This window comes from Crocodylus porosus, unplaced genomic scaffold (assembly GCF_001723895.1).
Source record: "Crocodylus porosus isolate Cpor-Errol unplaced genomic scaffold, CroPor_comp1, whole genome shotgun sequence".
In the NCBI taxonomy this organism is placed as follows: domain Eukaryota; kingdom Metazoa; phylum Chordata; order Crocodylia; family Crocodylidae; genus Crocodylus; species Crocodylus porosus.
In genome coordinates this window covers 46,189,805-46,203,512 of record NW_017728948.1, presented here as the reverse complement: position 1 = coordinate 46,203,512, position 13,708 = coordinate 46,189,805, and the positions used below count along the sequence as shown (strand labels likewise).

Here is a 13,708-nt window from a genome sequence, read left to right as displayed (position 1 = left end):
TGACCCCAGCTGACTTCCTGCCCTTTGGGCAGGGAGCTGGACTCGATGATCTCCCGAGGTCCCTTCCAGCCCTGATGTCTATGAAATCTATGAAATTCAATCTTTGCAGGTTGGGCTAAACTGCACAGACTGAACCAATAAGCAAGTGAGCAGGCATTGACTTTTGATTCCCGAAATGCAGCCACATGTCTGCAGTGGCCCAGGCCAGAAGCTGAAGGGTGCTAAAGCATACCTTCCTGCTGTGCTGGAGCAGACAGCTTGAGCCAAGGCTAACCTGCCAAATTATTCTTTGGGTAAAAAGAATAATGAATTGTTACTCCCAGTCAAACCATTTGTGTTTAAAACTATACATTAAACTACAAAGATTTCAAACCATACATTTTGTGAACTTGTAAAATGGAGCATCTCGTTGGCATCCATTAAATTATCACTTTTGTGATTTCTCTTCAGTCACATAGGTAGTTGATACAGTGAGTATTTCCTCTATGTAGTTATGAACTTTCCCCATAAAAAGTTTATATCCAGCACATTTAGAAAATCTACAGATAAAATAAGGTGAAAAGTCATATCTTGTTAATTTGTTTTAGGTTAATCTGCTGAATTAATAGATTCAGTTAAGATAAAGAAACCTTTATGGCATATAAAAAATTTAAAAAAAAAAGTTTTTTTTTTTTTTTTTAAGAATAAGGAAAATTGCAGTGCCAGAAGAATAAACGGTTATAAAAGTCATAGTTTTTATGGCAACAGATATCCAGATATTTCAGGAGTAAATGTACTTGTCCTGTCCTGTCCATCACAGAAGTCACTCAGTATCTGAAACCAAACTTATTTCTGTCTTGGTTTTTTTAACAGTCCAAAAACTTTGTTTGGTGTAAATCAACTTCTTCGTCAACTTTATGCACTGTGTCCAATTTATGTCAGCAGAGAATCTGGCCTTACATCTTCAACAAGGGCAGCTGCTGTGCAGAGACTTAACGTAAATTGCTCATAAATCTTTATGAGTGTCTTTGGAATTGTTAGATAGGCAGCCTCATTGGTGTGTACTTAAAAAAAAAAAAAAGTTGGGGGGGAGTGATCTTCAGTGGGGATCATTCTGACTGACTGAGGAACTTTGCATTGATTTTCCAGGTGAACCCTCATAGGTATATCCAACCAGGAGAGTTCATGTAATTCATGAATAATTAATGTTCTGTTGGAGAGATGGCCTGTATGCAGATTTGTGAAAGCATCTCCTAAAGCCTTGTCCTCCAGTGCCTTTATTTACTAAGTCATGCTGCCCTTTAGATTATCAATGCATATATTTACTGCAACATTTCTCTGATATATTGGAGGAAAAAATACTGCTTTCTTATGTGTGTTTTTTTTGTCTATCTGCTTTTTTTCGCGGGGGGGGTGGTCTTTAAGTTATATGCTTGGAAGAAGGTAAGTGTTGAAGGATGTTTGCGGAGACAAAGGCCATTCAGATGCACTGCAAATGGAATAGGAGTCTGAATTCTTGTAGGTCTTAGTTAAGACATATAATCACAAATAGGAAAAATTTACATTAATATTTGTTAGTTTTAGCAACATTTCACTTGGCAGTGTTGCTGCAATATTTCTCCTCTCCAAAGTGAATACTTTTGTGCTGTGCTTTTCCTGTCTGACAAACTTTTTCTGATATTTAAGAGAATCACTGTATTCCAGTGAAGACTGGTTGGTTTTTGAAAGAGATTCCAATTTATCATGATATTTCTACAAACAGGTTGATAAAACTCGATAAAATAATTTCAGAATAGGCTCATTGTCCAATGAATACTGTATTTAAATTTCAATATCCTTGTTACTACTTATCATTATGCCATTAGTTTATGGTATACAAGACTTAAGAAACTTGGATTGTTCTGTTATGTGAACCAAAATAAACTGCTGCATAAAGGTATGATGTGAGCTCTCCGTTTGCCTTAAAATTTATGCATGCTTATTAACAGAGCCTGAGCACTAATGATAAATTTGCAGAACAGTTCATCTTTGCTGACAACAGAACTATGACTAATTTATAAACATAGTTATCCTGAAATTTGTGGAGGTCATTAGCATTTTAATGAAAAAAATACAGCTGTTGTACTAAATCTTTACTTGTTTTGTTTTGTTTTATTCTTCCCCCCCCAGTTAAACATTTCGATCTTGTGCTTTGAAAACAGCTGACAACGTGTGGTAATGTGCTGACTGGCATTATGGGCAGACGATACCCAGGGGCTCACTATCATCCAAGCAGCTCATGTATGTATGTGATTTGGTTTCAATATCTGTCATTTTTATTAGTTTGGAAGGCTGGCTAAATTCTCTATTGTTTATTTTAAAGGCATTTGTTGGAAAGTTTATAAGTTCTAAAGTAGCCTTTATAGTGGTCACTGAAGCATTCTAATCAATGCCATGTTTCTGATATTTATAGACCAAAATTATATTACTCAGATTGCATTTATTTATGCATTCAAGCTGTTAAAATAATTTCTAGAACTTTAAAGATGACGTACAGACTAAGTGTACTCTGTTGTGTGTGCAAGGTCTTCAGCTTGTTTTACTTTGTTCAACCCAGTGCCTGCAGCCTCCTTCTTCCCCACACATCTGTATTTTAAGTACTAGAAATCTCAACATAGCTTGAAGCATAACATGAAAATAAATCAAGCTCCTTTCAACACTGTGCACTATAGCTTTAATTGCTTACAAATGCAACTAACCGTTCTGGTTTATTATGGAATGTTTCCCTTCCCCTCCCCCCCTTCTTAATTCAGCTTAGTACTTGTTTAAACTTTCTATGTTTTCTTAGCTGAAAAGCAGTTTAGGGCCATTTGGCTATATCTCAGATGACATGAGTAGACTTATCTTTTCCTGAAGGATCTTTTTAGTAAAGAGTGTAAATATACCATAAACTTTGTGGCTTGCACCTTTTACCTGGTTAGAAGGCCTGTCAGCAGCTGTCTGTACAGTTAGTGTCAACGGGAATCCCTGAGCCTGCAGGCTTGTTGTGTTGCAAGGTAAGTGAAATGATCTTCCCTGGAGGAAGTGCACAACATTCCTTGACTCCAGAGGAATGCCGTCAATCCCTGTGCTTAACTTTTGATACCTCAGATCACTGAAGTAAACCTATAGCATTGTATTTACTGCATTGTGCCTCTGCACTGTATTTAGGAGCAGTATTTCTTTGAACTATTGAGACAGTTTACATGTCCTTATCTTTGATACTAGGGCTGGAACTTGACCTGGCTTGTTTTTTTGGTCCCAGGCTAAATTCAGGTCATGAATTATATTTTATTCTCTGGGGAAGGGCAGCTGTCTAATATTTTTGTGTCAAAAGCTTATTGGAAGCAACACAAAAGTGGTACGTGGTTTTGAAAGTAATATTGACGTATAGGTGATACCCAAACTGGAGGATGTGAGAGTTATAGTCTTGGCTGCTGTATTGGAGTTGAGGGCTAGGCAGAAGCAGGAGCTAGGGGAGGAGCTAAGAGCTAGGCAACATAGGAATCAGGGCTGCATCTGAGAGTGTAGGCAATTCAGGAACTGGTATAGGAGATGACAGACCAGATTTAGAAGCAGTTGGAGAATTGGGAAGAGCTAGAGGTTTTGGAGCACTAAACAGTTAATGCTTATTTTATAGGACTGGCTTTATGCCTTGGACATAACTGCCTGTGGTTAACAGAGCAATTAGATATAGATGGTGCCATTCTGTGGTTAGGCAGCTCCTGTCACGTTTTAACCTGGGTCTGAAGCATTAACAGGTCTCTTACTCTCAGGTGGGAATGCCTTTCACTTCCCAGTCTCCCTGTCCTCACCAGAGCTCTCCTGTTGTGGGTGCTTTGTAGAACTTCTCCATTCATCAGTCTCGTCACTCTGGGAGCCCTACCTACACTTTGCTTCTTGTCTTTTAACCAGGTCTTGATGCACGAAAGAAACTTCCCTCAAATCCTGTGGCAACTCTGGTTTTGACGGTGGGGAGGGACGGGTGGTTTTGTTTTTTAAAAGAATTTGCCGAGGGATTTTGTCAAAAACTTTTTGAAAATCCAAATATGTCAGCTGGATTTTTCTTGTCTACATTCTTGTTAACATCCTCAAAGAAGACCAGGGTTAGGGACAGACATTCAAAAAGTCTGAGCCTGAATTGAGTCACCCTTTGCAGGCTAGTCTAACTTGCCTAGGTTGAACTGGTTTGTAACTGGACAGACATTCTCTCTGGACTGAGGAAATGCAGGCACATGTCTGCAGTGGCTCAGGCTAGAAGCCAGGGGGTACTAGAGCAGCCTTTCCTTCTCTTCTAAAATGCTGAGCTGAGAGGAGTGTGGCCAGGCCCCAGCAGCAGGCTCTGATTAGAGAGGTCTGCCTGTACCATTCCAGGCTTTTCCCTGCTTGCTGCTCAAGGCGTGGGAGTGTTGCCAGACCCCAGCCCCCTGCTAGCACTCTGAGGCAAGGGGGGAATACAATGCATGCATCTGTTGATGATATGGAGCTTTTCAATCTCCCTGCTTTTTCATACTGTCTGCAGCAAACTGATAAGGAGGCCAGCAGGGGGGCTGATAACAGCGTTTATCACCCCATCAGCAAAACAATAGCCTCTCTCCATTAGTTCAAACGTTTCTTGAGCAACTTACCAGCTGACCTGTTGATTAGCTCCAAAAAGCCCTAAGCAGTCACTGTTCTGTCTGCCTGTCCCAGTGAAATTGGACGGACGGACACACACACACACTCACCCACTCACTGTCTCTCAGCAGTAGGTAGCCATACCACTTGCCTACGGTTCATGGGACTGGTGTCTGTGCTGTGGGAGATGGGAAGAAAGGAGGGGGGATTCCTGCTTGAACAGTGAGCAGCAAGGAAGGGTAGGGCAGGGAGAAGCCAGGCAGACCCTGGTGTACCTGCAGTCTCTGCCAGACCTCCAGCCAGGGAGCAGAAGGGAGGGTCCAACTCTCGTATGGACCAGAGAGCATTCCGGGATCCTGGGGCAGTGTGGCTTATTTTAAACCAGCAAGGGGTCTGGGATAGACATTGCATAAACCAGTTTGACCCAAATCAGTTAAGTCTGATACTGCATTCAAACAGGTCTATCCCAAACCAGTTTCAGCCACTTTCAGACTGGTTTATATGCACTGAATGTCTGTTCTGTTACAGGTTTAGACCAGTTTCCAATCACTTACACCAGTTCATGTGTAATGTCTGTTCCTAGTCCAGCAGATGCACGAGGGAGGATTTCCCTTTACAAAAAACAGCCTGACTTTCCCAGCAGATCATATTTGTCCATGTGACTGCTAATTTTATTTTTTTTATTATAGATTCAGCCAGCTTGCCCTGGATGGGGGTGAGGCTCAGGTCTCAGGATCAGTTCTGGAGCTCTTTTTGAAGACAGGTGTTATGTTGGCAATCTGCCAGTTGTCTGGCATGGACACCGTTTGTAATGATAGGTTACATATTAAAGTATTGCCAACAGTTCTGCAGTTTCACCTTTGATTGTCAGATGAATGCCATCCAGTCTTGGTGCCTAATTAGTGTTTATCAGTGTTTTAGAACATCTGCTGTTGTCACATGAATATAATCCAACTGTCCAGACTTATCTACTAGGCAGAACTGATCTGATACAGGAATTTCCCCAGTATCTTCTGTAGTGAAAACTGACACAAAGAATTCATTTAGCTTCTCTGCCCTATAGTCCTGGGTGCACCTTGTGTAATCTAATAGTCCCATTCTCCCCATTCTGATTCTCCCACTAGTGCTTCCTGCTTCTGATATAATTTTTAAAAGTTTTTATTATTAACTTTGGCTTCTTTTGCTAGTTGCTACTCATTCTTTTTTGGCTTGACTTTCACTTTTACATTTAATCTGCTAGAGTTAGTAAGCTTTCCTTTTTTCATATTAATGTAAATAGAGGAATTTTAATTCCATGACAATCTCAATGCAATCTTATGTATGATTTTTTTGTTTGTTTGTTTGTTTATAGTTGTTTGTTTTAGAGTACACCATTTCATGAAAAATGACTAACGGATTCCAAAAATGAGGAGAATAAAAGTTAAAGGACAAGCTTTCTGGGAACTTCAATAGCAGCTCCCCTTTTTTAAAAAAAAAAGATTTTTCTTCAACCAAAGTCTTAAAAAGGCAAAGACAAGGTTTGCAGGACATGACATAGAATCATAACATGCGCCAGGGGCCTGGCACAATTAAGATGTTAATTGTGCCAGCAATAGCAAATGTCTACATTTATAGAATTTGTGGTGCATGAAATGCAAAAAACAGCCATAAAGGTATTACTCAAACAATGCGTAACATCTTTGTGGCTGATTTATTTGGAGCCATAACTTGGACATGTGGCACGGCATGCAGAGACTGCCCTGGGGCTACAGCCCTAGAGCAATCCTGATTAGCTGATTTTCAGTTGGCAGGGATGCCCTGGGACTTGAATCCTGGGGCAGTCCCTGCTAGCTGATGAAGATGAGGAAGGCCTGAAGGACTTGAATCCTGGGGCTGTCCCAATCAGCTGATCATTGGCTTCAGAATTCTGTAGCAAGACAACTCTACCACCATGTCCCAGGATAAATTAATTAATCTTTCTAAAAATATGGGGTCAAGCATTGCTATCATTTTCATTGATGTAAATCAGGAGTAATTGGATTAGATTGATGTATTCAAGATTTAAGTTTGCATAACTATGGAAAGATTTTTTTTGCCCCATGATTTCTAACTTAAGGTTGTATTTTTAAGGACAAAATGCAGCCTTAAGCTTGACCTTCATGGCCTTGGTCTTCCTGGCAAACATGCACAAGTTTTTCTGTAAATAAATGAGTCTGCAAGGAGAAATGCAGATACTGTGTGGAACAACAGTCTTGTTATTCTCTGCATGATAATGAGATAATCTTCAATCCATTTATGAGATCAACTCTTCTGTTGAATTATTTCATAAATATAGTATTGTGTATTTTTAGGCATATAGTGTAAGGTCTTATGTTTAAGGAATGCTACAATCAATTTAAATTACAAACAGCTTATCTAGATCCCAAAAGTAATAGATTCAGCCTTTCCTGGATGTGCTTAAAATACAGATTTTTCATGCACAAAAAGACACAAATAACCCCATCTCTTAAATATAAGGTGCATGAAGGTGTGAATCGAATAAGTTTTGATTTTCTGGGCAATATTTGGTCACCAAAAGTAGCTGAAAAATGTTCATGCAATTAATACTTGGATTTAAAAGAGCAGCACCTTTAGTTAAATTTGGGGTGAAGCGTATTTACTTCCTGGAATGGAAAGATAGTGTATAAAGCTTCCCAGATAAGCTGCCCCCTTTCTTTACTGATTGACCTTCAGTACAAAGGATCTCAAGAGAGCTACTCCTTAGGAAGCACATCTTCTCTAAATAATTTTTGAGAGATTACTTAAAAATATTTTAATTTTTTTTCTAAATTTAAGATAAAAAAAAGTGATTGTGTTCTTCATCCTGCTGTTATTTGGATTTCATATATAGAGTTTTTAATTTTAAAGGATCCCGGTATATTTTACATCTTTAACTGATAAATGACTATATGCAAAAATCAGTTAACTATGGCTGAAATACAGACATCCTTCCTGGAAATGTGAAGCTCTTGGACAGCAAGGCTATCCAGGAATTTCAGATGAAAAGTGAATATTTTCCTATCCAGTGGAAAGTACAAGAGGAGTTCAGAGAGGAAGGTTAATTAGCCACTTGGAATCTGGCTAGAACACTGAAATGAACATTTTTCCTGCTATGGAAAGTGGCATGGGACCTTTAATGACCACATGTGGTGGGATATCTGTCTGTTGCGTCATCTAGAGCTTGGTTGATAGCAGACTCCTGGACACAAGGCTGCAGGAATCTTTGGCTGGGTCACATTTTACTGTTGCTTCCCCTGCCCTCTCCCTTCTTAATCTCTTACGCTTCTCCTATGCCTGTCTCCTCTGCCCTTCTCCTCCATGTTCTTCTGATGCTTGCTCATAAGAACCAGCATCACCCAAATGTCAGCAATGGCAAACCTGTGCCTTCCCACCCAGCTCTCCAACGCATTCATCCCACTCTTTCACTTTGAATTTCCTCTCCATACTTGCCAATTAGGCAGTCTCATGATTACTCTGGTTGACAAAATTTTTAACCTGTTTTGTGGGCTGTGAAGGCAGTACATTTTCTTCCGGGAAAGCCCTGTCTGTAGGGGACTAGCTGTAGTAGTTCGTTCATCACTTTCCTTTAGTATTCATAGGCTTTTGACATATAAGCCTCTGTGCCTCTAGAAGAGGAATTGATCACAACTCCTTTCTGCTGGTACCATGGGTGCTAAAGGTCTTCCTAGATTTTCAAATGTTAATTAAATGCAAAAACATGTATTTTACAACAGTGTTAAAGTGCAAACTTTACTGATAAAAAGAAAAAAGGACAGTGTGTGTGTGCACGCACGCACGCACACTTATTTAAGTACTAGCAAATTGCTTGTCAGACAGGAGGGGGCAGGGAAGCTTGCTAGCCCTAACACCCCCCCCCCTCCCAGGAGCGGGGGAGGAGGGCAGGCTTGCCCCACTGTCCCCTCTCTCCCTCTCCACCAGCACTATGCGCTGCTGCTGCGTCAACCCCCCCTCCCCATCGCCTCCGTCCCTGCCATTGTGGCGGAGCTCTACTGCACCTCTGCCACCTCCTGTCATTACTGCTCTTGGAGCACTGTGGTTGTTTCAGTAACCAATCAGAGTGCTCCAAGTGCCTTATGAACAGAGGGACAGATGGACTAAACCCTTTATTATATTAGATCTTGGAGAGTAAAGAAACATCTGGATGCAAGTTATTCTGTTGGTATTGGTCTCTGAGGCTGTGTGTGCATGTCACAGTGGAACTGGTCAGCAGATACCTGAATTTGTTCAGGTACCAGAAGCAGCATAGCTGGCTCTGCCCAGACGAGCTGTATTGACAGCCTAACTGTGCTGTACCATAGACATACCCTGAGTTGAGACCAGTGAAATGAATGGGGCATCTCATATCTCAGAGCTCCTTTTTCAGGCTGCGCAGACCCAGTGCTGCATCAGTTACATTCAGGTAATATTAAAAAAGGTTTTTTTTAAACTGTTGCAGGGTAGAGATTTTTATTTTAATGGCATGCCACTCTCCTTAGGCTAGTGTCCTTGGTATAATGTAGTAGCAGAATTTAATACAGTTATTGGAATTGGTTTGGAATATTTTTGATATTTGGGTTTTTTTTGGATAATACCAACTTTCCAAAAGCAATTTTTCCATCTCCCAGAAACTTTATTGGTTTAGATGAAAGTTTCATAGATTGATGGTGAAACTGAGAGAGAGAACTCAGAGCAGCCAATAAACAAATTGTTAGGGCACCCCTGTGGGATGTAGGAAACCCACTCTGAAGTCCCTGCTGTATGTACTTCATTCCTGCTGTTGGAGTTGTTCCAAATGATAAAAAATTTAATACTCATTGGGCTAGAGAGGTTGAGAGCCTGAGGGGGTAGGGAACTCTCCTGGAATCGGTTCAGATCCTTGATCTCCTTCACTGGAGACTTGGTGCGCTGTCATCCCAGGTGAATGCTCTGACTTCCAGACTATTGGCTATTCTTAGATAAATCTTTTAGTTACTGATCTAGGCATATCTCTTATTAGTTTTGGCATCTCACCCTGAAACAAAACATAGACCAATCTGTATCCTTCTGTGTGATTGAGGGTGGCAGTCTGTATGATGGGATATGACTGGCTAGCACTAAACGTGTGAATTTGTGAAAGGCATGCTGGCAGAGAGAAGGGAATTTTAATTTCTGGTTACTGTGTTAGCTAGACGCATGATTTCATGCCCAGTACTTTGTGGGGCAATATATGTTTATGTTTTGTTTTGAACGTTTTTATAATAGAAGTCTAAAATGTTAAAGTCTTTCTTCCTGTCTTTCTTTCTTCTGTGAATATTTTAAAAAGTCTCAGTATAATATCAGTGTACAGGGTGAAATACATTTTGAAGCTTTCATGTCTCCTGTAAAATGGAGTTCTTGTTTTCCAGCTAGCCCCAATAATAATTATACTGCTACACATATATACCAGTATAATTTCCCATGTAGCAATTCTTACACTGGAATAAGAATGGCTTCTTTTTGCTTAGTTCAAACTTCTTCCAAAACAATGTAAAACTAAACTGGAAACAGTCACTCCTATTTCAGAATAGTGTACACATTAAGGCAATAGCAGGATAATCATACTGGTATAATTATGCTGCTGAAGTTTCCAGTGTAGCTGAACATGCCTGGGTGCATTTTTTACCTTCTTGTGTTACAAACATCATGATGACTGATGATTGTTTATTTAGTTCTCTGATGATTGTATGCAAAGTTATTCTAAGCACATGAGTCTTGCTTGTTAAGATTTCTTTACACCACCCTGACAAAGTACAACTTATACAAACTGTAATGCTCCTTAATGCTGGTGGTGCTCAACCTTCCAGCCCAAGGGCCAGATTGGAGATGCAGGACCAATCCATTGACAGGATCCCACAGGTGGGGTAAGTCCAACAAACTAAATCCAGCATGGGGTCAGTGTGCAGGGTCGGTCCATAGACGTGAGCTGGGATGCCAACCCATCCTCATGCACTAGATCCTGCTGCGGGGTGATCTTGTTCACTGGCCTGAGTCTGCATGCCAGATACAGCCATGGACTGACCTCATGCAGTGGTCTAGCTCTGCACACTGGATCTGGCTGTGGAGTGTCCTTGTGTGCCACCATGATCTGGTTTCTTGGGTTGTCATTCAACCCATGAGGTTCCCCGTGGTCTACAAATTTGGCAGCAGGGGAGTGATGGCAGTGCTACTTTCTGCAGCTGCAAGCCGCAGCAATTAATGCTGCCATCACTTTTCCACTGTCAAATTTCCAGATCCCTGAGGTACCCCCTGGGATGGATTACACAGGCCTACAGTTGGAGACTGAGCACCCCTGCTTCAGGTTAGTAGGGTACTTGAGAGAAATCTCAGTGGAAATGAGAATCAGGTTCTAAAAGCTCTGTTTCAGTTGCACCTAGCAGAGAGGTCTTCCCAGGTAAATTCTAGAAAGGTGCAAGTATCACTGATTTCCTTACATGCAGAAAATGAAGTACTGAGATATTGTTATTTATGTTTGCTCCAGACTAAAGTGTACTAAGGAAAATTGGCAAAAAGTCTTTGGAAGGCTTAGGATCCCAGCTTCCCTTGAACTTCAGTGATACTAGGGCTCCATTCTTGGCTGGTGGATAAAACACTGAACTTAAGACTAGGGTTCTGTTCCCAGATCCTCCTGCAGCCTGCTTGGTGTTGTTGAGCAAGTCATTTAATAGTCTGAACCTCAGTTTCCCTTCTGTAAAATGAAGACAATGATACTGACTACTTCTGTAAAGCAATCTGAGTTTTACAGATGTGATCATATTCTGTCACACGTGTATTATTTGGAGAAACATGCCCGTGGCACATAATCACATCTAGTATTATTTCTTAATAGAGGCATATGAATATTAATAGTTTCTATGTTGCATCAGTGTAAAAAAATCTCTTTGTAAAAGAAGAAAATTTTCCTAATTGAAGGTAAGGCCTTGTAAGCAAAGTCACTTTTACTGACAGCATTCAGTATTTCTTTTTGCCTTTTTGTGATGGCCTTACTCATAGAATCACAAAAAATTAGGATTGGAAGGGACCTTAGCAGGTCATCTAGTCTAACTCTTTGATCAAAGCAGGGCCATCCCCAACTATATTATCACAACCAATGCTTTGTATAGCCAGGTCTTAAAAGCTTCTAAGGATGCAGATGTTTCTAAGGATTCCACAACATTTCTAGGTAACCTGCAGTACTTTACTATCGTCTTAGGTTAGGGACAGACATATAAAAAGCTGGAGCCTGAATTGATTCAATCTTTGCAGGTTAGTCTAACCTACACAGATTGAACTGATTTGCAAGTCGATAGACATTCATTTTTGATTCCGGAAATGCAGGCACATGTCTGCAGTGGCTCAGGCTAGAAGCCGGGGGACACTATAGTGAGCCCTCCTTTACCTTCAGGTGGAACTGAGGGGGGTGTGGTCAGGCCCCAACAGGCTGAGTATGGTTGGGAAGGGGTTTAAACCCCCAATCCTGGCTTCTAGAGACCTCACCTGGGGTCTGCCTGGCTTTTCCTCCCTGCTCCGACTCAGCATGGCCCAGAACCCCCAGAGCCCCACTTCCAGCCAGCGGGCAATCCAGCTGTGCCTTCCCAGCCGCTGGGGCCAGGTTTTGCTTGGGACATCTCAGCAGCAAAGGTCCAATGGAGGGGGTCAGGAGCAAAGTTCCATAAAGGAAAGCTCCTGCCCGATTGTCCCTTCTACCTGCTGGAGAGTGGCACCCAGGACAGCCCCAGCCCTCACAGCAGCGCACAAGGTATGGACTTACCTCCTAATCCCCAAGCCCTTTACCTGTGTCTCTTGGGTGTTGAGCTGGGTGCATCCTGCTCACTGTTTCTCTACCTGGCAGCAGTGTACTGTTACCTCATGTACTAGGCACAGGGTGTTACCCCTGTGGCTTCACCACCACTGCTGTCAGGGGTGCCTGGTAGGGATGGGGACATGGCCAGATGCTGGCCAGCATGGCCCCCTAAGGGGAAGGGGTCAGGGAGGGAGTTTATTTCCCACCTCTGTTCTTTGTTCCCCCCAGGGACTGCAGCCAGGGTCTGCCAGCTCCAGCCACTACCTCTGCCACTTGCACCTGGCTAGCCAGACCCTGGCTGCAGTTTCCTGGGGGGAGAGGGGACGGAGGGGGTGGAAATAAACCCCCTCCCTGCCCTCTTCACCTTGGGGCCATGGCAGCTGGTGTCTGGTCGTGCCCTCACCCCGCCACTGGACTGGTGAGGGGGGAGCAAACCTGAGGGGCAGCCGCCCCCATCATGGTATCCCAAGGGAGCTGTGCTGTGGTATCCCATGGTATCCCGGTGGGGGGCTGTGCTGTGGGCAGGAGCCAGGTCAGCGGAGCTGCTGCAGACTGCACAGGACAAGCAGTGGTGGTTGCAGCAGCACTAAGGGAGGTTTGGGGAGCTATGGCCACCCCAAAAATTCAGCTGAGCTCCTGTAGCCACTCCTCCAAGCCCCGCGGCCGCCACTTGCTCTGTGCAGGCTGTGGCAGCTCTGCTTGCCTGGTTCCCATCAGCAGCACAGCCCCCCACACTGGGAAGAGGCTTGTGCTCCCCAGGACATCATCCTCCCCCCCCACCCTCCCAACCAGTTCAGTGGCAGGAGTGTGGCCAAATGCTGGCCAGCTTGGGCCCCTGAGGTGAAGGGGGCAGGGAGGGGGCTTATTCCCCCCTTGGCTCACTTACCTTGCAGAGCAGGATCTGAAGCCTGGTTCCTTTTTCTTTTTCCCTTTCCTCTTCTTGCTCCCAGCAAACTGTTTGCAAACTTACCTGTTTGCTGTCCCTGTTCACTTGTTTTATTGCTGAAGTATAGGTTTATGGCTTTATGGAAAAATAGCACTGCAAGAAGGAAATAGTGTAAAAAAGTCTGACATTCAGAATTTAACTTTTCTGTGTATTCTGAATGGGGCTTTCTTAGATTTCAGGCTAACAATAACAAATAATATTATTGCTTCTTTCATGCCAAGTTCCATGCTTGTTGTAACCTAGCAGGGATCCTGGTTTTTCCTAATAAAAAAATCACAATTTATCTGATTAAATACCCCAAATCCATGATTAAAATGAAGGGCTTCTGACAC

The 13,708-nt window shown here is 42.5% G+C and overlaps 1 protein-coding gene across 15 annotated transcripts in view; it reads left to right on the top strand.

The window, feature by feature from the left end:
- The window catches only part of APBB2 (amyloid beta precursor protein binding family B member 2), a 373,280-nt gene that overhangs the window by 161,609 nt on the left and 197,963 nt on the right, over window positions 1-13,708 (top strand). For 13 of the 15 annotated variants that reach the window (XM_019552764.1, XM_019552769.1, XM_019552765.1 and 10 more), the window contains one exon: window positions 2,149-2,259. In XM_019552764.1, coding sequence (XP_019408309.1) covers window positions 2,214-2,259 — 46 coding nt within the window. In that variant the 5' untranslated portion in view covers window positions 2,149-2,213. Of the gene's footprint in view, window positions 1-2,148; window positions 2,264-13,708 lie in introns of those variants that run through there. The other 2 variants (XM_019552770.1, XM_019552775.1) reach the window with 2 other exon arrangements.